This window comes from Neophocaena asiaeorientalis, unplaced genomic scaffold (assembly GCF_003031525.2).
Source record: "Neophocaena asiaeorientalis asiaeorientalis breed wild unplaced genomic scaffold, Neophocaena_asiaeorientalis_V1.1 scaffold79, whole genome shotgun sequence".
In the NCBI taxonomy this organism is placed as follows: Eukaryota; Metazoa; Chordata; class Mammalia; order Artiodactyla; family Phocoenidae; genus Neophocaena; species Neophocaena asiaeorientalis.
The window spans coordinates 9,096,730-9,123,541 of NW_020175402.1; the positions used below are offsets into that span (position 1 = coordinate 9,096,730).

Consider the following 26,812-nt stretch of genomic DNA (forward strand, 5'->3'; position numbering starts at 1 on the left):
GCATCAGGTCTCCCGCCCCACAAGCCGCGGGCCCGCGCGCAGACAAAGACATTCCACAGCCCCCGCCCCCTCCGCGCTTTCGGCCATAAGTGGGAGGAGACACGTGTCCCTCTAGCGCCGAGTCACGAGGAAAAGAAACTAACGGAGCCCGCGGACACCCGCGCACGCGCACAAGGCTCCGGCCTGGCGGGCTCGGAGGAAAAAGGGGAGCGGGGAGGCGACTTCTTCGGGCTCCGCGGCGGTGCGCAGGCGCCCTGGCCTGACCAGGGACTTTGTTCTCCGCGGAGAAACCCAAGGGCGGTGCCGGTACTGTCTGCGCACGCGCGCCGCCTCATTTCCGGTGCTCTCTTTCGCTGGGTCGCTCGGGTCGGCTTCGGTCGCCGTCGCTCCCGCTCTCCCACCTTCGCCAACCGTCGCTCGGGCCTCCGCCGCTGCCGCGTCGCTTCCTCAATCCCTCGATCGCAAATCCTCCACAATGCAGCGCCGGGACGACCCCGCCGCGCGCATGAGCCGGTCCTCGGGCCGCAGCGGCTCCATGGACCCCTCAGGTGCCCACCCCTCGGTGCGTCAGGCGCCGTCTCGGCAGCCGCCGCTGCCTCACCGGTCCCGGGGAGGCGGAGGGGGGTCCCGGGGGGGCGCCCGGGCCTCGCCCGCCACGCAGCCGCCGCCGCTGCTGCCGCCCTCGGCCACGGGTCCCGACGCGACTGTGGGCGGTCCAGCGCCGACCCCGCTGCTGCCCCCCTCAGCCACTGCTTCGGTCAAGATGGAGCCGGAGAACAAGTACCTGCCCGAACTCATGGCCGAGAAGGACTCGCTCGACCCGTCCTTCACTCACGCCATGCAGTTGCTGACGGCAGGTAAGGGCGCCTCCGGGGTCCCTGTGGGTCGCCCGGCCACCCGGGGTCATGGGTGGTAGCGGCTTTGTTCCTCTCCCTTACCGCCCCCTGGGGAACCAGGCAGTCGTGGACTCCCCTTATCTCGTCCTCGTCTTCGGGACCCTAGGTTCTACAACTCCCATTCCGGTCCAGGGTGCGAGGGAGAATTCCTAGGCTGCAGTGGAGGCCCGAAGGGGACTTGGCGATCTCTTAGAGCAAAGATTTTGATGGATAGTGCCGCGCTCCCCGCCCCCTTGCCGACCCTTTCCCCTCCCACCTCTTGCAGCTGCCCCGCGCTCCGAGTGCTCAGATTCTTCCAGAAATGAACCTTCATCTCCCGCTTCCCCGAAAGGGGAAGCTTTTTGATCGCGGGTGGCGGTCGGCGCCTCAACTGAGGGTGTAGGAGGTGAAGGCAGCCTGAGCCGGGAGGGAGGGAGGGAGGGCCGAGGGGAGAGGGGGTGAGGCTGGGGTGCCCTGTCCAGCGCGCCGCGGCCGCCGGGGCCGGGTCGGACTTCGCGGTAACTGGAGCTTGAGTTGCTCGGAGGCAGGAGCAACCTGTGGGAATCGGAGCTTGAGGTTTTCCGAATCAGATTGCTGACTTCGGCCGATAAGATGGTCAATTGCTGTAGAGCCAGGCGGTTGGATCCCTTTATTTTACAACGCGTGCTCGTCATTGGAGAAGGGAAAAACAAACCTAGAGACAGTGAAAGGGGGTGATACAGAGAGATTAAGGATGGTTTCCATGACATTCCCAGTAAGATGGGAAAAAAATTGAAAGAAGTTGCATGGTCTCCCCCCCCCCTTTTTTTTGCTTCAGTCCTGAAATAGATTAGGAATAGTAGTCTTTGTTCTCTGTGTGTACACTAGCACTCCTTTTTTGCTCAAAACTGGCCATCACCTAGTCGCCTTGATTTCTCCCTGAAGCCGTCTGTTTTGCTCTGTCTTCTAGTTAAAACGTTTTAATAAGTGTATCTTATGATACCTAAATTTTATTAAGCAAATAAAAATTCACAGCATTCCAACACTGAATGAGTAGTTGGACTCTTTGGCAGGGTTGATATAATGGACACGTCCGTTATGAAAATATCATTTCCCTCCCTTTGTTCTCTGTCTCCCACCGTTGGTTAGAGGTCTTTACTTTTAAACACAGTAAAGCCTGAGGTGGTCAAGAATAAGAACATTTAGATAAACTGCTTACATTTTCAACTCTGTGCTTTGCTGTTCTATAACACAGATTGTTTGAAACATTACTGTTCATTGTGTTCTTCTGGCAAGCTCTTTGAGGGCAAGGAATGCTTTTTGTTTGTTTGTTTGTTTGTTTTGCGGTACGCGGGCCTCTCACTGTTGTGGCCTCTCCCGTTGCGGAGCACAGGCTCCGGACGCGCAGGCTCAGCGGCCATGGCTCATGGGCCCAGCCGCTCCGCGGCATGTGGGATCTTCCTGGACCGGGGCACGAACCCGTGTCCCCTGCATCGGCAGGCAGACTCTTAACCACTGCGCCACCAGGGAAGCCCCAAGGAATGCTTTTAAATCTTTATATTTTTCATATTGTCTTGCATATAGCAAACACCAGGTGTTTGAAAGCAAGTACATGCAGATTCAGGAACGTCAGACTAAATGGTATAGGTTGACTGGGTCTTATTTTTATTTCCTCCGGTCTTTAATCAGTCCATATTAAATGAGAATAAAATAACAAACTTTAGAATTTTAAGGTGTTGGCTTGGGTTTGAAATTCTAACTCTTGACTAGTCACCTATTCTCGGGAAACTTTCTGAACCTCAGTAACCTCATCTGTAAAGTGGGATGGTGTGTTGTGAGGATTAAATGTTGTGTAAAAAGTACCAGCACAGTTCCCTTTGACCTGTAATCATTAGATAATAACATGTCACCAGTTTTCTCCTAGTTGTAAATTCGTGGTACTGAGTAAGGTATGAAAATGCAAGCTTTTTTTGCCTTTCTGAGCACATCAAGTGTCCAGTATGGTGCTCGTCTTTTTAGTAAAAGATGGTTTCTTAGGATAGCCATCAAAAACTATTGATCCTTAAAAGTTACTTCCAATTTTCACCCTTCTTACATTTTTTAAACTTGGGTGCTTTTTTCCCCCCCACTCTTAACACCTTTTATTTTATTATTATTTTTAACATCTTTATTGGAGTGTAATTGCTTTACATTGTTGTGTTAGTTGCTGCTGTATAACAAAGTGAATCAGCTGTACATATATCTATATCCCCATGTCCCCTCCCTCTTGCGTCTCCCTCCCACCCTCCCTATCCCACCCCTCTAGGTGGTCACAAAGCACCGAGCTGATCTCCCTGTGCTATTCGGCTGCTTCCCACTAGCTATCTGTTTTACATTTGGTAGTGTATATATGCCAGTGCCTCCCTCTCATGTTGTCCCAGTTTACCCTTCCCCCTCCCCGTGTCCTTAAGTCCACTGTCTACGTGTACGTCTGAGTCTTTATTCCTGTCCTGCCCCTAGGTTTTTCAGGACCAATTTTTTTTTTTTTAGATTCCATGTATATGTGTTAGCATACGGTATTTGTTTTTCTGACTTATTTCACTCTGTATGACAGATTCTAGGTCCACCTCACTACATATAACTCAATTTCATTTCTTTTTATGACTGAGTAATATTCCATTGTATATATGTGCCACATCTTCTAAACTTGGGCTTTTTTGATGTCTTTTTCCTTTAACCAAATTGAATTTTAATTGGAGAAATGGGATTGAGGTAATGCTGGCTCATTGAGAAAACTAACTTGGGATATGTGAATATTTCTTAGCATGGATAAGTCTTGATATATGTTGGACCTGGCTTTGAAGATATTTTTTTGAATTGAAATACAGTTGATTTATTTTAAGATATTTTTGAATGATCTGGAAAAGTGGTCGTAGTAAAGTCAACCAATTGTGAGAAAGTGAGATTGAGAAGACGGAATAGTAGTATTTAAGCTCTGATAAGGATACAGGTAAGAAAAACACAGCTAACACTATACTGGATGCTGGACACTGGCCTGAGCACTTTACATCAAATGTTTAGTCTTCATAAGAATACTATGAGGAAGTTACTCTTATTATTCTTACTTCTACACATGAGGAAACCAAGGCAAACAGATTAAATCATTTGCCTAAGGTAACAAAATTAGTAAGCAGTGTATGGAGGATTTGAAGTCAGTCTGAGTCTGGATCCTCACACCTAACCTTCTTTGCCCCACCCCACCCCCCACTATAGTACCTGCAACAAATTGTACTCAATAAAAATAAATTTTGTGCTAAAATATTAAAAGAAAATCTGTTTCATCAGATTTTCTGAACACATCAAAGTCCTAGCCAACAGGGCAGTGAATATCACAAGGCAAGACAAAGAAGGAGGAGGAAACCCGGAGAGCAGAGCCTAGCACTGAGGACTGTGATTCCTCCGGGCAACTCTGCCTCTTTCCCAAGAGGTGCTACAAGACCCAGACCACTCTTCTTTACCAGCCACATAGCCCTCCCTGTACCTTTTCCCAGCTTTATATTATTTTTCACTTAGCAGCATCTGATGTACCATATGTTGTAGTTAATGTGTTTGCTTGTTGGCTGCCGCTTCTTTATGACTAGAATGTCAGCTCTACCAGGGCAGGGATCTTTTGTCTGCTTTGTTCATGGCTGTATCTTCTGTTCCTTTAAGAGTGCTGCACAGAGTGGCCTCTTACTAAATATTTGATAAATGAATATTCATCCTCGTTGCATGATGGAAAAATAACGCAATTCTGAGGGATTTCGATTTTGAATATAGATTTCTATATTAGCCAAATTGATCTTCAACCACGATGACAAATGCGTTTGCAGACATACAAAGACTCTGAGGGTACCCATGCTTGTTTTCTGAAACAAAAATAATTTATATTATTTGTGTTAAATATTTACATAATAAGCATAAGATGTTTTTATGTATATCAGTGTTCTTTTTTTACTTTTTATAACTAGGAAAATACAAGTTAATGTAAATGACTCAGGAATAAGTAAACATTTTCAGTAGATTAACAATCCCCAGATGATCTTGAAAAGATATGCAGAAATTCATCTTCCAAAAGCATTCAGTGCAGGGACTTCCTTGGCAGTCCAGTGGTTAAGACTCCATGTTTCCACTGCAAGGGGCATGGGTTCGATCCCTGGTCAAGGCTAAGATCCCGCACGCAGTGGAGCAGCTAAAAAAAAAAAACCCTCAGTGCAGAATATTTCCAGACAAAAATCTATTGAAATTTCAAAATAGTATATTTCTTTATTTTATTTAAAGTATACTACGGAAATACACCTGGATGTCCCCATTTCATTCTACAGAGCTAGCAAGACCTATTAAAACCAGAAAGTGGAATTGCAAAGGAACTATAGACCAAGTATGGCTCTTCATATCTACGGGTTCTCCATATATGTGGATTCAACCAACAGTGAATCAGAAATACTCGGGGGTGGGAGGGATTCCAAAATTTCCTAAAAGCAAAACTTGAATTGGCTTTGCGCTGGTTTACATTGTATTTACAACTATTTACATAGCATTTACATTGTATTAGACATTATAAGTAATCTAGAGATGATTTAAAGTATACAAGAGGATGTGTGTAGGTTATATGCAAGTACTATGTCATTTTATATAAGGAACTTGAACATCCTTGGATCTTGGTATGGGAGTTTGGTCCTGGGACACCAAGGGATGACTGTGTAGGTATAAGTATAAATATTAGGAAAAAAAGAGGCAGAATTTATCATTATTTGCAACAACTTCATGGTTGTTTACCTAGGAAAATGGTGAGTGATGTGGCTGATTACAAGGTAAAGATGTATAAATCAGTAGCTTTCTGATACAGAAGCAGTAGCCAATTAGAAAAGAATTGACAAAATGATCTCATTTTTTAGAATAGCAAAAACTTCGGGATAGGCAATAAAAATCAATTCAAAATGTATGTGAATATTCATAACAAACAATAACAATCTGTAACCTTTGTAGAGCATATAACATGTGCCATGACCTGTGGTACTCGTTAATTCCATCTTCATGGCCATTCTGTGAGGCAGGAAGAATTTTTATCTCAATATTACAGATGAGGAATATTGTGATCACATATTGTCGACTTAAAATTTTATTGAAAGTGGTAAACGAAGATGTGAATAAAAAGAAATATGCCATGTCCTGGTGGGAGGAGGAACTAGTCTTATAAAGATGACAACTTTTAAATTAACATGTTGGTTTTTTGCATTTTTCAAACTAATTCCAAACTGGATTTATTTTTTTCAACTTGACATATTGAATATAAAGTAGCTAAAAGAGAGAGACAACAAGGAGTTGTACTGTATAGCACTGGGAACTATATTCAATATCCTGTGATAAGCCATAATGGAAAAGAATATGAAAAAGAATATATATGTGTATTACTGAGTCACTTTGCTATACAGCAGAAATTAAACACAACTTTGTGAATGTACTATACTTCAATACAATTTTTAAGTAGCTAAAAGAGTAAATGAAGATAAATAAAAAAAATTTTGGAGACAGGAGAATAATGAAAACCTGCTACATTGACAGAAATGAAGTCAAACAAGACTTAGTGCTTGAGGGGATGTGGATTAGGAGGAACAGTGCTGGTAGAAGTGTGAATTGGTACAACCACTTTGGATAACAGTTCGGCATTTCCTTTGAAAGCTGAACATTCAAATTCTTTAAATTGAGCAAGGTTATTCCTAGGAATGTACTCAAAGAAACTCTTGCCTGTGAATGTCTCACTCATAAAATAGTGCACTTTGTTTCACCATTGATTGGATACTGTGAGATTTTCAAAATAAAATACTTAATACAGCAGTGAAAATGAAAACTATAGCTGAATGCCACAAGATGGAGAAATCTTGGAAATCTAATGTTAGGTGGAAAAGTCAATCCCATAAGGCTACATACCTATGGTACAATACTGTTTTTTTATTATTTTTTTTTATTTTAGTTTATTTATTTTTGGCTGTGTTGGGTCTTTGTGGCTGCATGTGGGCTTTCTCTAGTTGCGGCGAGTGGGGGCCCCTCTTAATTGCAGTGCACAGGCTTCTCATTGTGGTGGCTTCTCTTGTTGCAGAGCATGGACTCTAGGCACGCAGGCTCAGTAGTTGTGGCTTGCAGGCTTCAGTAGTTGTGGCACGTGGGCTCTACAGCGCAGGCTCAGTAGTTGTGGCACGTGGGCTTAGTTGCTCCGCGGCATGTGGGATCTTCCTGGACCAGGGCTTGAACCCGTGTCCCCTGCATTGGCAGGCGGATTCTTAACCACTGTGCCACCAGGGAAGCCCTACAATACTGTTTTTATGGAACATAATACTAGCAAAATTAAGTAAAATATCGTTAGCGTGCATAGGTCTGTGATAAAGCAGTTTTTAACAAAACTAAACATGTGTTTACCATACGACTCAGCAGTTGTACTCTTGGGCATTTATCCCAGAAAAATTAAAACTTATGTTCATATGAAACCTGTACGTGAATGTTCATAGCAGCTTTAGCCAAAAAACTGGAAATAACCCGTATGTCTCCAATTGATGAATAGTTTAGCTGTGGTACATCTATACCATGGAATACTACAACAAGAAGAAATGAACTATTGATAAATGAAACAACTTGGATGGATCTCAAGAGATTTTTTTTGGTCAGGCCGCACAGCTTTCAGGATCTTAGTTCCCTGACCAGGGATTGAACCTGGGCCCTGGCAGTGGAAGTGCCAGGTCCTAACCACTGGACCTCCAGGGAATTCCCTCGAGAATTATGCTGAATGAAAAACCCAATCTCAAAAGGTTACACACTGTACAATTCCATTAGTTTAACATTCTTGAAAAGATAAAATAATAGAGATGGAGAACATTAGTGGTTGCCAATGTTGGGGAGAGAGGAAAGGAGGTGACTGTGGCTATAAAAGGGTAGCATGAGGGATCTTTGTGGTGGAACTGTTCTGTACTGAGACTGTGGTGGTCACATGATTAAATTGCAGAGAACTAAGCAAACATACACACACACACACATAAGTACATGCAAAACTGGTGAGATCTGAGTAAAGTCAGTAAGATTGTATTAATGTGAATTTTCTGGTTATGATATTATAGATATGCAAAATGTTATGGAGAATAGTGGGTGAAGGATATACGAGATCTCATATTTCTGACAACTGCATATAAATCTACAGTTATCTCAAAAGAAAGTGGTTTGTTGTTTTGTTTTGTTTTTAAGAGAAAAAAAGGCTTAAACTCTTAAGTTGTACCCTAAGAGATTTAGGAGACTATGGTCGATATGCCATAATAGGGTTTGCCGCTATCCTGGAATGTGGGAATTGAGCCCCTTACAGTGCTCTTAACTCAGTCTTTGAGGGATTTTTTTTTTGAGCCAGTACCCACCCTTAGTCAACACTGTGTGTAAAATACTGTGTTGGTATCTTTTTCTGGGGAGCTAGTCTGTAGGGGCTCATGACCCCAAACCAGATTAAGAACCTATAACTCGGTGCTCTTGCTTTAAATAATAAATAATTTGAAAAATGAAAAAAATAGAGTGGTTTTATACAAAATTAATGAACTTACTGGATTTGTGATTCCAAAAGGATTTACCAACAGAAAAGATACAGGGCAAAGAACTATAAATTTGGGAATGATGAAGTTATATGAGTCGTTAAGGGAAGTTAGGGGGTGTTAATGGTACATTTCTTTAATTTGGTAAATGTTTATAGATGCCTGTTGTCTAGTAGACACTGTACTATAATTACAGTTAGTTTAATAATGGCAAGGGTCCAGAAATTGTTCATAGCAGGGGAAGGTGTGCTGTCCTTAGATGTATGAACCAAATACATTGATAGTCTGGAGGAGGGCATGACACCTGACCTTTTGGAGCAGATATCATATGAATCTTGCCCTCCTAGAAGCACTATCTCTGGATGTCTTAGTCAGAAAATCTTGCTTGTCTTGCTCCTTATCACATGTTCAGTTAATGGAATGTACATGATAGCCATTTTTAGTTAAGCCAGTCCAGTTGATAAAATCTGTATATAATTTTTTTCAAACTTCTCTTGTATTAACAGTTTTGTGTTCCTTAACTCTTTCTTCAATTAAAAAAAATCCTCCTTTTTAAAAGTAAGAAGGAAGACCAAATGAGGTTTAATGACTTGCCCAAGGTCACACAGCAAGCATGTATCAGAGCTGGGAGTCAAACCCAGTTCTGTTTAGCTTCAAAACTCAGGTTCTTTCCTCTCAGTCATACATTTAAGAAACAGTTCTCATCCTTTGGAACTAACAGTCTGGTTGTGATAACACCTACCAAAAAAAGGAAAGATTAAGTTATAGTAAAAGAGTAGAAGAAAAGCCACGAGATTTGTTGAATTTGCTCTGACTGACGTAAGGAATAACCTGGGTTTAAATACCTGCTCTGTCACTAATTTTGTGATCTTGGACAAGATTTCTTCACTAGTTAAGTGGGAATAATCCTGGTTATAAAGACAAAGGGAAACAATAAATACAAAGTTCCTGACACATAAAAGGCACTTGGTAAGATATGTTTATTGTCAGCATCTAACTTTGAAGCAAATGGGTCACCTCTCTGTGTTGTTTACACCTTAGCTTTTCTTTCTTTGACTCTTGAGATATCCAGGGTCTCCAGAGGCCCAAGCAAAGATCTTTTAAAGGAGTCAATTTCAGGGCTTCCCTGGCGGCGCAGTGGTTGAGAATCTGCCTGCTAATGCAGGGGACACGGGTTCGAGCCCTGGTCTGGGAAGATCCCACATGCCGCGGAGCAACTAGGCCCGTGAGCCACAACTACTGAGCCTGCGCGTCTGGAGCCTGTGCTCTGCAACAAGAGAGGCCGCGATAGTGAGAGGCCTGTGCACCGCGATGAAGAGTGGCCCCTGCTTGCCACAACTAGAGAAAGCCCTGGCACAGAATCGAAGACCCAACACAGCTGAAAGTAAACAAATAAATTAAAAAAAAAAAAAAGTAAAGGAGTCAATTTCAGAAGATTGTCTAGAAAGTACTTTTGCCTGAGGGTGAGGCATTTTTAGGAAGCTTCTCTTTGACTTTATTTTCTTCCCATTACAGCCTGCTCCTTAGCCCTCCACAAGAAGTGAGGCCAAGAAGAGAAATTGAAAAAGAAAAACGGAGAAAAAAAAAAAAGAATTGAAAAAGAAAAGAAAGATCAGGCAGCTGAACATCTGAGGCACACGCAGAGCCCTCTTGTTGTCTTTAGCTGCATGACCGTGTCTGGGGGTATAAGCAGTACTTCCCAAAACTTCACAGAATCAGCTCTTTTTTGCTTAAAGTGCCCCCCACAACTCCTCACTGAAAGGCAATAATAAAAGCATGAGGTTTGAAGTTAGAGAAAGCCTGGGTTTTAATCCTTACTCTCTTACTACTTTAACAGCTTTGTGACTTAGAGATTTAACTTCTCTGATTTTGTTTCCTCAGTTATAAAATGGGGATAGTACCAGCTACTTCACTGAGTTACTTTTTAGGATAAATGAGGTAATATGTGTATGGAGTTTGATACATTGTAGGCATTTAATAAATATTTGGTCCTTCCCCTTCCAAACATGGAAGACCACCCTTCTTGAAGGCTCAAGTTGCTTCTTATTCTTTTGCTTTCTAGGCTAACCCCCTGATTGTTTTATCTTTTCAGTTCTGTTTTACTTAAATCATTGTTCTCTGAATTCTCTAAAAATGCTTTAACGTTATTTTTTAAATTGTGAGGTAAGTGGACAAGGGGATCCTAATTAAGATCTGCCTAGTTCAAAATATAGCAGAAGGATCCATGTTATAGAAAGGTCTTAAATTCACAGGGCACATTACATTGATATTAAACAAACCTTTCTACTGGGTTCAATTTTTGCATCCCTGCTTCCTATGGGAGTACAGATTAACAGACTTTGAGTCTTATCTTCTTGTTCTAACCAATTAAAGTTTCTGGAAAGTGGTATAAAGTACAGCTGAAGGGCCTAACTAGATGGCAGCAATTAGGACACACGGAGAGACATAGTTAAGATGAATGAAGTATGTAATTTGTTCCACATATTTAGAAGCTCCTCAGTGATGTTTTCAGATTAGAAACGTGGCATCTTTGTTCCTGTGGACTTTGGAAGATTGAGTACCCAGTTTCCCAGCCCAGAAACTCAAGAGGTGTGTTCAGAGGTGGTAGGCTCAAAACTAGAGACTACAAAAAGTTAATATTAGTAGTAAGTGGGAAGGGGTGGGGTCAGGATACACTACCAGTGAAACAGTAAACAAATAGGTGTTGAATGAAGAAGCATTTAGTCTGTTGATTGTAAGGTTAAATTTGTTTTCTATTCCAAGCAATGAAAAATAGGAGTGCAAAGAGCACTGTCATTTACCATTCTTATAAGAGTGTAACAGCTGAAATTGGGCTTTTTAATAAACAGAAGCCTTCAGTTTGAAATTCTGAACTCTGTAGTCTGTCAGTCTCAGTAACTTTCCTTCATCCGTGTACTTTACAGCTGGACTTAGTCTAAACAGTTCTTTTTTTTAATTGTTAAAGGTTTAGATTTGCAGTATGTGTTTGAAGTCGTATGTCTTTATACAGAACTGGTGGTTTTCAAAGTGTGATCCCTAGAGCAGCAATATCAGCATCACCTGCTAACTTGTTACAAATGCAAACTCCTAACACAATCCCAGACTGGAATTGGAGCCCAGCAGTCTAGTTTAACAAACCCTCCAGGTGATTCGTTGAAGTTTGAGAACACTTGCCTTAAAATTATAGAAGAAACACTGGAAATGTTATATAAGGAGAACATTCTGTGTTAGTTAGAATGTTCCACTAATTTTAGGGAGTATAATTTTTTTGGTTGTTGTTGTTCTCAGTGGACCATAGTATATAACCTTTTAGTTGCTGCTTTTCATTGCCTCCATACTTGGCCCCCATCTCTGTTAGTACTCCTGTTGTAGCATTTAACTATACTTCATTGCTGACTTCATAGACTGGGAACTCTAGTATATAAACATAGTGGAGATTGGGACCATGTTTCACTTGATCTGTTGTTTCTCATATACTTTACAGGACAAGGTGCCTGGCTCTTAGTAAGTCTTCCATAGTGGTTAGTGATCATACCTGTATCTGTCTCTTCATGTGCCTCTCCATAGGAAGCACTCAAACACTTGCAGTCACTGAATGAATGGATGGATGGGTGAATGAAGTTCCCTGATGACAGAAAATCTTTTTGGTTGCTAAGGTTCTAGCTGATGAAGCTGTCTTAACCCATGAATTGAAATTATTTTGGTGCATTTTTTCCTTTAGGACACTGAGTGAATTTGGGCTAGATAGTGTTCAGTATATATTAAAACACTTCCTGAGGAATGGGCTTTTGGGACTTCCCTGGCGATCCCATGGTTAAGACTCCACACTTCCACTGCAGGGGGCTCGGATTTGATTGCTGGTCGGGGAACTAAGATCCCACCTGCCAAAAGAAAAAAAAGAAAGAAAGAAAGAAATGGGCTTTAATTAGCATGTTTACATATGTTATTTTATTCTGTCTTTATAGTAACCTCATGAGGTAGATATTGCCTCCATTTTACAATGAGGAAACCAAAATTCAGAGCAATTAAAAAATTTTTCAGAGTTCACACAACTGGTGAGTGGCAGAGTAAAAACCAGATCTTTCAGACTCTTAAGGATTACTACTATCCAAAGCACTACTGTTACAGAATTTTAATGGGACTCTCGGTTGTGTATTTAAATTATTGACTTTGTCTCTTCATTAAGATATGACTTTGTACTTTTTTCTTGATGCAGATTTTAATTTTTTTTGTTCGTTTATCCCCTTTTTCCCAATTCACTGCTAAATCCATTTTGTGTTAAGAACATTTGAATGTCTCTGTAGAGGTTTCCACTAGAAGTGGAAGAGCAGACTGCTCTTATTAGAAGCAGGCTTTGGGTTTCCTAGTTAGCTTCATCTAGCTTTGGTGCTTTCACCCAGTCTCCATTTGAAATTAGCACTTTCTCATTACACAGTACTCTGTGTTATTGCTTTAAGCTGAGCAGACTCAGAATTTTGCCTTTATTTAAAAGAAAAAACTAAATTAAATTCTGTTTGTCCTATTCAGAAATTGAGAAGATTCAGAAAGGGGATTCAAAAAAGGATGATGAGGAGAATTACTTGGATTTATTTTCTCACAAGAACATGAAGCTGAAGGAGAGGGTTCTGATACCTGTCAAGCAGTATCCCAAGGTAAGGGAAAGAGTACCTCACTTTGAGTTGTCTTTGTAGTATGAGAGTATGTAGTACGTCTTGTAGCGTGGGCTGTAGCAGAAGACTTACAGAGATTTTGATGTGTCAGAAACTTAAGCTGGTGAAGGTTCTGTCCCATATATGTATCTGGCAGTTGAAACATGCAAGTGCGTCACTAATAGCATAGCTATAGCCAGGATGGAAATATAATCATCTTTTTTTATCAAAAAAAAAAAAAATTTTTTTTTCTCAAAAGTTTTTTTTTTTGGAAAGCAACTAGTTATATTTAGTTTATCAAACCAGTACTACCAAAGGGTACCATATGTCTGTTCTGTTCTGAAGTAACTGGCTTTAAAATATTTATGTAAAAGTATGAAGGGTTGCAGTGTGATATGGAAAGAGTGCCAAACTACATCAGGAAATTCAAGTCTAAGAACTGCCACTTTCCAGTTGTATAACCGTAGGCTAATCACTTTATCCATACAGCCTCAGTATAATACTTCAGTAAAAAGGGAGTGGTAATACTCTACCTATTTTACAGGATTATTGAAGATAAATAATACGTGTGAAAATATTTTATAGGAACATATGTGTTTAGAAATCTGTCTTTATTTTCTGTCAGTTCAATTTTGTGGGGAAGATCCTTGGACCACAAGGGAATACAATCAAAAGACTGCAAGAAGAGACTGGTGCAAAGATTTCTGTGTTGGGAAAGGGCTCAATGAGAGACAAGGCCAAGGTAAGCTCACATTAATGAGGCAAGAAGACACCCTAATGCCTTCCAGTAGCCCAGAGTCCAGTATAGATTCCTTATGGAAGTTAGCACTTGCGTATGTACGGAATGTGATTCCCTTAAATTTGCATTGGATATAAGAGATTATAGACCAGTTAATTCACTTCTTTGGCAACGCTGGAAGAACCTAGGTGTGCCCTGGTAATTGTTTTCTTTCTGACTTTGACTGCATAGTAATGGAAACAGCAGTAGCAACTTTGGCATTAGTAAGCTTATCTATGAAAACTTGGAAGGGGAGCTGGATGTACTGAAACTTACTGAGACTGAAGACACTAAAATGTGAGCAGCACATTCCCTTTTCAGTAATGTGGAAAAGTGAGAGCACTAGTCTTGTGAGTGCAGGTGAGTCTGAGGATTAGTTGCCTGGTTTGTTTTATAGCCAGCTGGAATGTGAGGCTTTCTAAAAGAAGATATTACAAAAGGAACCATGAGTAATCCTAACAACAGAACCTAATGCTTATTTTTTTTTCCATGCCATAGCCCCATACTCTTTATGCTCTTTGTAAGTGTGGAGAAACTTACCACCGAAACAGAATAGTCTTAGCTTTCTAGGGCCTCTTACTGTTGTGGCCTCTCCCGTTGCGGAGCACAGGCTCCGGATGTGCAGCCTCAGCAGCCATGGCTCACGGGCCCAGCCGCTCCACGGCATGTGGGATCTTCCCGGACCGGGGCATGAACCCATGTCCCCTGCATCGGCAGGCGGACTGTCAACCACCGCACCACCAGGGAAGCCCCAGGCCTCCTTTTATGCAGCCTAATTGACAAACATGTTTTCTCAGACCTTCTTTTGTCCACTCACATTTCCCACTAGATGAATACAGTTAGGGCTGAGGTATGTTATTCTAGCTAATGAGATTTACATGAGATTTTCTTCTCTCTGTCCTGACTTCTTTCCTTCCCTAGAACTTCCCAGACCATATAAGCAGATAAGAAGAGCTGGTGATTAAGAGCTCTACCAGGGATTTCAAAGCAAATGCTTGGCAATAAATGAGTGAATGGATGAATGCTTGGCAAACAGCTGTTGCCTGAATGGAAACTGGAAATAAGTTTGTCTCTTGTATACCTTCTAATAAGAGCTCCAGTGAATACACCAGTGATTTAAAACAGAAGAGCAGCAGACTAATTGCAGGTTTAGCAGACTGTGTAAATTACTATTCTCCAGAGTTTGTTTTGCTTTTTTCTTACACTTTTCTATTTTTTTAGGTGTTGGGGTCATTTCTCAATGTCTCTTTGGCCTAGAGGTAAAGGTGTCATTTTCTCCCTAGTCCAAGTGATGCGATGTTTTTGTGCATCTTTCCACAGGAGGAAGAGCTGCGCAAAGGTGGAGACCCCAAATATGCCCACTTGAATATGGATCTGCATGTCTTCATTGAAGTTTTTGGACCCCCGTGTGAGGCTTATGCTCTTATGGCCCATGCTATGGAGGAAGTCAAGAAGTTTCTAGTACCAGTAAGGAAATCTATATCCTGTATCTTTTGAGCAAGAGAAAACTGGGATCTTGTGCTTATTGCTAAGGCAGGGTTTCTTATCCAGGGTGTCTGCATAACCTGAAATTACATACCAAATTCTTCGTTTATGTTCATTTTTCTGAGGTGGTCCATTATTTGTATCTGGTTTTCAAACCACTGTGCCCCAAGGCCACTCTCCCACTCCACGTCTAATGTGGTTTTAGTTGTATACTAGTATCTTTTGTCAATATTTTGGATCCACAGTGTGTCTGGCATTTTAACATCTGGTTAACAGAGATTTAACAGGATCTTCACTAAATTGTGTATTTTGGTGCTAGAGTGGAACCAGAAGGTTATGATAGGAAAATGACTAAGGTGGTCATAATCCCCTGCACTTTAGGGGGGTTTTATTCTAGACTCTAGAGAGTCTAGATGATAACAGCAAGAAGCCTCTAGTCTCCAGTGTTAATGGATTGAATTCCGACCTGAGTGCATTCAGGGCTTTCTCTCCTGGAGGAGTTTACTCAAGCAGAGATGATTTGAAAGAGGCATGATGATTATAGGCTTAACTGTTGATAATATTAAACAGATTGGTGTACAGCTCCTTTCAGAATGTAACTAAGGCCTTGGAAGAATTGGAACAGACCAGGTTACCTGTCTTGCTTATTATTATCTGGTCAGAGATTTCATTCTTTGAGTAAGTAGAAAATGATGAATTTTTGCCATTTGGCAAGAACTGTTAGTTTTCAGAGTTACTCTGAAAACTACTTACTGTTGAATATTTAATAACCAAGTATGAATCTGGAACCTTAAGAAGCATTTGGAGTACTATTCAGCTAGAATTGAGTAAGCATCATAGTTTCATCACTAAGAGGAGGTGATATATATAGTTCCTGGTTTTCTTGTATATGTAAAATGAGGGAGTTGGAACTGTGTCAGCATGTGAGAATTGGTAGAGCAAAACTTCATAGGGCATGTGTACCTGTAATGCTGAGCTCCAAGGATTCCAACACTGTCTTAAATGTCTCAGCAGCTGCTTTGCTTCTGAATATCTCGTCATCGTTAGAGTGTTCAACATGAAACAGCCAATTTAAAATATCCTAGGAAAAACTCGGAGCTCGTAAATTTTCCCTTGAGGATATGCTTTTTACTCTTTGAGGTATATGTCGAAGCATCCTGAGCCATCCGTTTTCTGCAGGACTGCAGGGGAATGCCCATCTCCTCTTTATCATTAGTCTCAGCGTATTTCTCGAAAGGGCTAGGCTTATAAGGCTTCCATGTTAGTGGATCTTCAAAAGAGAAGCCTGCCAGGGAGGTCTGGGTTTCCTCAGTGTTGCTGTGGCAGTTAGAGGAATACGAGCAAATGGCCCATCATTGGTCCCTTGATTCTCCAATGTGAATCTCAACCAGCAGAAATGTGTACGGTAAGAGGAGGTGAAGAGTTGGTGAGGGGGCGCATCTCTGTGGTGACTAGAATCTTCTAAAAGCTGTATACACCTGGAATATATAAAAATGCATGAAGTTAAGACTGAGTGATTCTCTTCAGGAAATATGTGAAAAGATTTGCAAATGGCATTTGGCTCAATTCTTCCCCCTTGTGAAGAAAAAAAGTGAGCCTGTTTTTGCGTCCATGACCAGAGCCCTCCGTTTTCCCCTTAGAACCTGGTACAGTAGGAAGAGCACTGGACTGGGAGCTTTATCTGCATCATCTTGGACAAGTTATTATATCACTTTTCTGAGCCTCAGGTTCCTTGTTCATCCCAAACATTTGTTAAGTATCTGGTAGGTGCCTAATACTATGCTTGGGTCTGAAGTTACAAAAGTGACTCTTGAAGAGCTCACAACCTAGTGAGAAAGACATACAAACAATTCCACAGTGATGTGGTAAGTGCTTAGAGAAAATTACATGGTGCTGTGGGAAAAGAGGAGGGAGTGAGGGGTTGGCATCAAGAGAAAGTTTTTCAAAAGAGGTGAGGTAATACTTTAGATTAAATCTTGTGAGAGTTAGAGTCCCTCAGGTGGACAAAAAAAGGCAATAACATAGTCTGATGATTCAAAGCCTAGATTTTGGAGACAGGTAATTCTGAATTTACATGTAGAATCTGCCACTTACTAGCTCTGTGTCCTTAGACTGATTGCTTTATACTTCCCGAATCTGTTTTCCCAAATGTAAAATGGGAAGATCTGCCTATTTCAGGGTTAATTTGAAGATTAAACTGAAAACCCTATGTAAAGTTTATTATATGGTACCCAGCCATAGAACTTAATTAATGGTAGTGGCTTTTATTATTCTAGAAAGAGGAAACTATTTGCAAGAGTGGCTGTTTAAGAGTGTGCCGTGTTCTGAACTGCACATTGTTCAGCATGGCTTGAAAGGAGGTTATACATGGAGAGAGGATGGAAGTGATCTGAAGAGCTAGGCAGGGACCACATCGTGAAGAACTTCATCTGAATAATGAGGGGTCTACCATCAAGACTCTCCTCCAAGAGGTGACAGGTAGAGTGCCACTTGACTTCAGAGAATGAATGACCTGAGACTTCATCTGGGCTTTCAAAGTTGTTCTTAGCATCCAAGGCCCGCATGGGCTAGATGACTTCTCAGCAGAAGGTAGAGAATAACACTCCTTCCCATTATCTTTTATCCACAGGATATGATGGATGATATCTGCCAGGAGCAGTTCCTAGAGCTCTCCTACTTGAATGGAGTACCAGAGCCCTCTCGCGGACGTGGGGTGCCGGTGAGAGGCCGGGGAGCTGCACCTCCTCCTCCACCTGTTCCCAGGTATAAATAATGGAGACAACTAGAAATGGGATGTGAATTTGACTGCTGGTACCATCTCTGTTTTACTGGTGCCCTTATCTCCAGCTTAGAAAGGGTCTCAGGATTTGTATGTTGCATCAGGAGTAGAGTTCTAGGGAGTTCCCTGGTGGTCTAGTGGTTAGGATTTGGCGCTTTCACTGCTGTGGTCCAGGTTCAATACTTGGTCGGGAAACTGAGATCCTGCAAGCCGCATGGCACGGCCAAAAAAAAAAAAAGAGTTCTAGATCTTCGTCACTTTGACTATAATCAGGTACAGCAGTCCTGAAGCTTTAGGACTTCAGGACTAAAGCTTTTAAAAAAAGCTTTTGGACAGTTTTAGCATTTTTAAATGGTCTTTGACTTTAGAATTTTGCCTTTGCTGATTGACCTTTATGGACTGTTCAGGCTCTCCAAGGCAGACGCTCCACTAATGAGACATTAACAGGTCCACCATGGGACCTGGGGAGCCTTACAATATGGGTCCTTTACCCACCTACGCATTGCTCTGTGTTGTTTTGTTTTGGCTGCGCTGAGTGGCTTGTGGGATCTTAGTTCCCTGACCAGGGATTGAACCCTTGCCACAGCAGTGAAATCGCCAAGTACTAACCACTGGTCCACCAGGGAACTCCCCATTCCTCTGTGTTTTGATAGTCTATTTAAGGCATTGTAAAATCTATCTAGCTCCAGAATTTGCAAACAAATCTGAACATGAAAGTAGCCTATTTATAAAAATCTCCATTTAAAATAAACTTTCTTTTTTGCAGGGGCCGAGGTGTTGGACCACCTCGGGGGGCTTTAGTGCGTGGTACACCAGTGAGAGGAGCCATCACCAGAGGTGCCACTGTGACTCGAGGAGTGCCACCCCCACCTACTGTGAGGGGTGCTCCAGCACCAAGAGCACGGACAGCAGGCATCCAGAGAATACCTTTGCCTCCACCACCTGCACCAGAAACTTATGAAGAATATGTAAGACATTCGGACAATGCCATTTCCTAATACCTAACAGGTTGCAAGGAAGTTGAATGACAGGGCCTTGGCCCTTGATGTAGGTGGCAGGGACTGCCTGTAAGATTTGGAATCTGCCCTCTTCTCTTGCAGTGAATGTTAAACTATGAGAAGAGTTTTCCATTTTTAAGCATGGTTTACTGTATGTATGTAGATTAAACAGGAAATAAGTTGTCCCTTGATGTTTAGTGTGTTACTAAAGGAACTCACACTACTACTGCTGATGATGTTGAAGTTCAAAAGAAACATGGTTTCTTTTTTTTTCTTTAGTCCTTTCTTTTCTTGACTATTCCACAACAGGTGTTAACATTTTGGAGGGAAATTCCATGTTCTCTTAATCCAGAAGCCCGTCATCCTCCCATGGGATATAATCACCTTACCTACTTTCCGTGATTCTGACTTTCTGTTTCATTTTATTTGTTCTAGGGATATGATGATACATATGCAGAACAGAGTTATGAAGGCTACGAAGGCTATTACAGCCAAAGCCAAGGGTGAGTCAGGCAGTAGGAATGCTGTTTCATGTCCTTGGGATGGATAAGAGGGAGTTGAGGAACTGAGAGATTTAGGCAGCACAAATCTAAGGAGCAGGGTGGCTCACCTCTCTTGAGGGTGTCTCGTCTGCTTTTGACATCTATAAGGCACACACTTGGGTCTGCAAATTTGGATAACTGTGAATCTTAAATTATAGTGTAGAATCTGGGGCTAGCAGATGAAAAATTCCTGAGCTGTGACTACATGGAAACAAAGGGAGGAGGCCTTAAAATTATTTTGATTTATTATTAAAAAATGTCACAGCCACATTAAAGTTGCATAAAAGTTTAAAAGGATACTAGAATCCCACTGTTGCAAATCAGGTTCTTTTCTGCTCTTTTTTTAAAAAACATTTTTAGTGTATGTGTATATATATATCTTAACTGTGATTGAAAAGGTCTCATAATTCTACAATGAGGACAGAACAGTTCTTTTCATGTTTCTTTAATCTCTTCCAGTTAGCCCTGTGAATACATGTGTATGTACACTGTGGTTAAGATTGAGCTTTTGGATTGAGCTTTTTCACTTTAAATTGTTGCTATTCGTTTTTCTTTGCTATGGTTGTCACAGTTTTTAAATGAGTGCCTAGTGTGTACATGCTTTGGAAATATTTTGTGGTTTGGAGATGGGGTAAAATGAGCATCTTTTTGTTTTATACCCACAAAAAAATGACTGAAATATGGAAGTATTGGGGAGAAAGGTAAAACTGAAACATGGTTACTACATAGCTCTAACACTCTGTCTTTGGCTTTCAGGGACTCAGAATATTATGACTATGGACATGGGGAGGTTCAAGATTCTTATGAAGCATATGGTATGTATTTATTTCTGTGTTGGGACAAAATGTGCAAGTAAGTGCCTTGGAGAATGCTGGTGACTGGATTATTGGGGGTCAGTCATGCATCTAAGGAGAAACCTCTAATAGAAGGCCAATATGTTGATAGATGTGGCAATAGGAGTCCTGCTCTTAAATTGTGTGGTGTGCGGTAGAAAGAAGGACTTACTGAAATGAGATAGGTGTGCTATTACTCTTGGATGGCTAAGCAGATGTCCTAAACTAGGACTCAGGTCTAGGTTGGCCTGGTTGGAGCAGCAGGCTTTTCAGCTGATGTTGATTCTTTTTGTACTTTAGGCTGGGAGATGGCTAGGCCTGGGTTATGTTGCTGGGCCTTTGCTGCTGATACCTAGGTCACGGCAGTGGATAATAAGAATTTAATCATATCCAATTCTTCTGCCCCACCTCATTTTTAAAAACAATTTTGGATCTCATCATGAAGAATCTCAGTGTAAAGGAAATGCTAGCTGAAAGAAACCTAAACGGCAAGAGCAGGTTGGGGGCAGGAATAGTGTCCGTTAGATTAGAAACTGGGGACTGAAGCCAATTCAGGGCAGTACTGGCACCAAGTTCCTTACTGTCTTGGAGACGTCTCAGTTCAGTCCTATAATCCTAAGAGAGCTATATAGATGCTGGAATGGCAGCAGGACCAAACTGCCTTTCCTGAGGCTTGGTTGAAAACACATTGCTCAGGAGTATCCTCAAGAGCCAGTTATGGCCCTGTATTAATGGGTCCCAGAGGGAGTACCATGTGGCAGTAGATGCAGAGAGAGCAGCCTTTTAAATGTGAGGTGTTTCCGGCATACCCAAGGGAAGTCCAGAGACTTTGGCAAGGGGGTCAGCAGTTGACTGTTTAAGTTACTAGCTGACAGTCTCCCTTACCCCTAACTGAAAAGAGAGAGCCTCTTAGGGTTCCCACAGACAGACTTCTCAACTCCTCAGCACAGTATGTAGTAACCAGTCAGCTGCTTGCCCAGAGAAACAGTTTTTACCAGTTCTAGCTAAATGGTACTGGACAGTTGCCATCCGTAACACTGCACTGCTCTCTGCTCATATGCCACTATTTAGAAGGGTGGTATGATTGCTCCAGGGTATTTCCCTTCATCGGTGAAGCAGCACAATGGGGCCTCTGTATGTGTTTGACTAAATTACATTTCTGTTTTGCTGGAGAAAAGACGGCACTGAAATAGGCAGGCTGCTCCTTGTTCTCCTGGTATGATGTTGCCACCGTTAATCTGTTCTGGTTTCTGCCTTTATAAGCAGAGTTAGAAAAATAAACTGTCTTGTTGGTACCCAGAAGCCACTTGGAAAGTGATGGACATATCTATTTTACTAGAGGTATAAACAGGCTTAGATAGCATAGGGCTTTGTGCAACATCCATAAAGGAGTTTTAGACCTATATTGATGGAAGCAGATGTTTGTGAATGCAAGGAGCTAGAGAAATAACAGGCCTGGGTAACATCTGGGGGTGAGTGGGAAGAATAAGCTTATAAACACAACTCATGTTCATAAGATACCAGCTCTAGTAAGTGATCATCTCTCCTGTAGGCTTTTCCCTGTCACAAAGGAAAACCATTTGAGGATGTCAGTCATGTTGTCTGGCTTCTCTGGACTATCGGCACAAAAAAGGAGATAATGAATTCTCCTAATGAGTGCTGTTAACACATCTGATTGTACTTCCCACTGCCAGAACAGTGAACCAGCTCTGCTGGTGGAGGGCTCTTGAAACGTGGCCATTGCTTGCTCTTCCCAGGGAGCCAGAGGACATTTCTCCATGGGGAAATCAGACTTGCTGTTGCATGGGAAGGGAGCTACCTGCTGCTTCCAATCTGAAAGACTTCCAGAAATTGTCACCTTACCTGAGGCTCTGTGCCAAATTGCTTTGGAAACAGGAAAGAGCATTGCAGATCCACTGAGGTCGATTTCCTCATTGTCCCAAGCAAGGTTTTGGGTTTATTCAGGTTTGGGGGCTGGAGTATAGATTATGTTGCCTATGGACATCTTCTTTCCTGGACATCACTCCAAGTTCTTCCTGAACTGTTTCCTCTGTCTGTCTACTCAAAACTGTCCTACAGTTGGAAAATTGCCTAAGCTGCTCAGGAGGGCCAAGCAGAGTAAAAAAGTAAGGACCACCCAGGAGGTGGCAAGACATTGGAAGCAGAGCAGTGTTTTTGGTGACCAGGTGACCTACGCCTGCCCATCTGGAAATGCCATTGGCACATGGGTTATAAACTGTTCTTGCTTTTTCCCCACAGGCCAAGATGACTGGAATGGGACCAGGCCGTCGCTGAAGGCCCCTCCAGCTAGGCCGGTGAAGGGAGCATACAGAGAGCACCCATATGGACGTTATTAAAAACAAACATGAGGGGAAAATATCAGTTATGAGCAAAGTTGTTACTGATTTCTTGTATCTCCCAGGATTCCTGTTGCTTTACCCACAACAGACAAGTAATTGTCTAAGTGTTTTTCTTCGTGGTCCCCTTCTTCTCCCCCACCTTACTCCATTCTTAACTCTGCATTCTGGCTTCTGTATGTAGTATTTTAAAATGAGTTAAAATAGATTTAGGAATATCGAATTAATTTTTTAAGTGTGTAGATGCTTTTTTTCTTTGTTGTTTAAATATAAACAGAAATGTACCTTTTCTAATAAAACAGAAGTTGAGTAAAAAAAAAAAAACCACAAACCTGTTAGTTTCAAAAGTGACATTGCTTGCTTAAAGGTTCTGAAGTTAAGGCTTGTTAACTTTCTCTTAGTTTTGACTTGAGGCATCCCGTAAAGTTGTAGTTGCAGAATCCCAAACTAGGCTACATTTCAAAATTCAGGGCTGTTTAAGATTTAAAATCACAAACGTTAACGGCAGTAGGTGCCACCATGTAAAAGTGAGCTCAGACGTCTCTAAAAACGTTTCCTTTAAAAGCACATGGCGGTTGAATCTTAAGGTTAAATTTTAATATGAAAGATCCTCATGAATTAAATAGTTGATGCAATTTTTAACGTTAATTGACTTAAAAACAACAACAACAAAATTAGGTTCGTAAAACTGACTTTTTCATTATGTGGGTTTTGAAATCTAGCCCCAGACATACAGTGTTGAGAGATACTTAGTGGGAAGTAGGTTTCGAAGAGGTTGATATGGGGAGAAGGGCTGGCCACTTGAATTTGATGCAGAGCTTTTTAGTCACGAACAACCTTTCAGTAATAGTACTAATAATTAACATTTCAGTATTTAAAAAGGCAAAGTATTTTGTCCATCTGAGATTCTACACTCCATGAAAAGCTCACTTGGACACTGGGGCCAAAAGCTGATGATTTTCTTAAGTTGACGGTTGTCAATATTGAACTGTTACCAAGGTAGTTAGTCAAGTATGTCTCAACACTAGCATGATATAAAAAGGGACACTGCAGCTGAATGAAAAAGGAATCAAAATCCACTTTGTACATAAGTTAAAGTCCTAATTGGATTTGTACCGTCCTCCCATTTTGTTCTTGGAAGATTAAATGCTACATGTGTAAGTCTGCCTAAATAGGTAGCTTAAACTTATGTCAAAATGTCTGCAGCAGTTTGTCAATAAAGTTTAGTCCTTTTTTAATCAAAGTAAATGTGATGAATTGTCATTTTTTTTGGGTGGACAATAAAATAGTTTTCTCTTTCAAATAAACTTAAATTAACTCTAAAGTTAATGGGCTTGTTAAAAGTTGGAGACATTCTTAAAAGTGGTGGGGGGGTATTTTATTTTAAGTTTACCAAAAAAAAGTTTATGAGTTGTTAAGTTTTAGTTTAAAAATAACCAAAGCTTTTTCACCCCCTGGAAGTTGTTGAAAGCAGTTTTATCCAATCCTTATCACAAGCTCTAATTTTTGGAGAGAAAAATCCAACTAAGTTGAAACTTGGATTGGTTTCCATACATAGGCCTCAGTACTTAAAGTGCCAGCCATCCTAGTTTGCACCTTCCGTAGAGCCTGTAGGTGGCCCTAAGAGTGACACCAAATAATCTCTGTGAACTTGGAGAGGGATAGCACTTGCCTTTAGATAATGACAATTCAGCAAACCCTGGGTGCCCTTATGGGTTTCCCTTCCAATCCCAGAAATGTTGTTAATAAATCAACTGGGCTGGGGCAGGATGTGATGTGGCATGATAGCCTGGCTCTGAACCTCCCTCCTGAGAGACCAAGAGAGGAAATGATGGAATTGGTTGACCCTGTTTCCACTCCTCTACATTAATTCTCAGGGTTCTCATGCCTTCCCTAAGGGAGCCACCTAAACTGCTCGGGGGTGAAAAATCCTCTTGTATGAAGTGCCAAGCTGCCTGCAGCAGTGCATGATGGACATTTTTTTTCTTTTTAAAACACACCAACAAAAAAATGTATTTGTAGATTGTGATAAAGTGTAAATAACTGAATTTTCAACCGTGGTTTGAAGTCAGCTTTCAGGGCATTATGTCTTGTTTTGATGAAAAGAGATCACTCTATACCCCCCTTTTTAAAGGAAAATTATCGCAAGAGAATCAGGATGTGTAAAGCTAACATGCATCGCAAAAAACCAAAGGTAACCTAAATGTCTGATTTTAATAGCACATATTTCTCTTTTACATAAACTGTGACAGCAACTTGCATAAACAATTCTTTAGCTGTTAATTTTAATGTTAAAACTTTGCAAAACTTGTTTAATAAAAATAGCTGTAAAAAGAAAAACCATATGCTGCCGCATAAATTAGCCATAACTCTTAATAATCCTGCCCATCACAAGTGAACTGTAATGTAACCTGGGCACAAAGTCTGACATCTTAAATGACACATTGTAAAATTTCAATGACTGTAGTTTAGACCTGCTGCTCCCCAAAGTAAAGCTTTCTGCTCAGCTATTTTAAAATGTACAAGGATGTGAGCCCCTATAGGTCCCTGTATTGATATTCACAATGAAATGTTAGTTAAAATTTCTTTAAAGTTGCATGTTTCTCTCCTGTAATGTGTAAACTGCATGCAGGATCTCTATCTTTTATTTTGTATGTCTTTAGAACTTCCTCTTTAAAAGACTTATCTCTTACTTCTCCATTTTCAGGTGATTGAAAACTCCTGAGGCATTTCTTGGAGTAGAATGGGTAGTGAAGACCCATGTCAGGTATGTTAAGGTGGCTTTCTATTAAGGATATTGGACTTTTATCGTAACTAAAACAGTTTTGCCAGGTGGTAGCCTGGGAGGTAATCAATGGGCAAATCTTGCTTGTATGTACTTTGTACCATATTTACAACCTGACCATGCTTTTACGTTGGTTTACAGTCCATATTGAATTTACTTGTAATGACCAGACTGTCAGCTTACATCTCTTGACTCCCACTCTATTTTGTCAATAACCTGATAAGGTGGTGTTTCATTTGGAGTTCATTGGTTATAAGCAACAAAGTGACTGGCTCATGTAAATGAAAGGGAATTTATTGGAAGGATATTAGGGGTCCGCAGATTTAACGTGAAGGCTAGAAAATCTTGCTTGGGAACCAGAGTGGCTACAGCGAACTGGGACAGCAGTGGTAGACCACAGGAGTGGTTCTAAAGCTGGGATTAGCTCCTTGGACACTATTGCTGGAATAAGTACACTCTTAGCCATGTTTGGTTTCAAGGTTCAAGTTCTAGAGAGGCAATGTGTCAGACTGGATTAGCTTGAGTCACATGCCTGTACTTTACCAGTATGCAGTAAGAAAATAATTCCTCAAAAGGAAGTCAGGGTGTGATTAGGAAAGAAATAGATACTGAGCAACCAAACGACAGTTATTCAGTAATAACCGTATTTTACAGAAGTAACTGAGACTTAATGAGGGTAAGTGACTTCCCAGGATTGCATAATTAGTGTGGGTGGTAATCAAGCCCAAGTTTATGTGTTGCCAGAACCTAACATCTTACCTCTCATACTATACCACTTTTAATCTAAGGAAGGGGTATTTCTCACGCAGAAGAGACCCCTGGTTAGAGACATTGTGGTGTAGTAGAAAGGACATGGAACCTGAGAAACCTGGAGTTGAATCTATGAGCTATCTTTTGTTTGGTGACCTAAAACACATCACTTATTTCCACATCTGAGAAGGAAGACAGTGATAATGTACACTTCACAGTGGTTGGCAAACTGAAGGAGTTCAAATATATATAAGGCCAACCAATTCCGTGCCCTATACATAGTAAATATTAGTCTTCTTTCCCTAAAAAATTTTAACTCCCTGGTTGGGTAGTTGGGGGCTCTGACAACTGAGTGAGCCTTCCTATTGATTTTTTCTCTGCCCCTGAGTAAGTTGTTAGGGTTATGAGGGCACTGAGGA

At 41.3% G+C, this 26,812-nt stretch overlaps 1 protein-coding gene and 1 non-coding gene across 3 annotated transcripts in view; one reads left to right on the plus strand and one right to left on the minus strand.

The window, feature by feature from the left end:
* Positions 1–326: 326 nt before the first annotated feature.
* KHDRBS1 (KH RNA binding domain containing, signal transduction associated 1) overlaps positions 327–26,812 on the plus strand; it is a 36,113-nt gene continuing 9,627 nt past the window's right edge. The window contains exons 1-10 of one of the 2 annotated variants that reach the window (XR_003006117.1): positions 327–857; positions 12,965–13,089; positions 13,712–13,828; positions 15,185–15,331; positions 17,979–18,112; positions 18,895–19,096; positions 19,562–19,629; positions 20,425–20,483; positions 22,761–22,953; positions 25,566–25,625. Coding sequence is in view for 1 of the 2 variants with exons in the window: in XM_024766654.1 (XP_024622422.1) it covers positions 476–857; positions 12,965–13,089; positions 13,712–13,828; positions 15,185–15,331; positions 17,979–18,112; positions 18,895–19,096; positions 19,562–19,629; positions 20,425–20,483; positions 22,761–22,858 (1,332 nt within the window). In the remaining variant the exon portion in view is untranslated. Of the gene's footprint in view, positions 858–12,964; positions 13,090–13,711; positions 13,829–15,184; positions 15,332–17,978; positions 18,113–18,894; positions 19,097–19,561; positions 19,630–20,424; positions 20,484–22,760; positions 24,107–25,565; positions 25,626–26,812 lie in introns of those variants that run through there. The other variant, XM_024766654.1, reaches the window with a different exon arrangement.
* Positions 7,560–7,631, minus strand: TRNAG-UCC (transfer RNA glycine (anticodon UCC)). Its single transcript has one exon. It is a non-coding gene; the product is annotated as a tRNA-Gly (tRNA).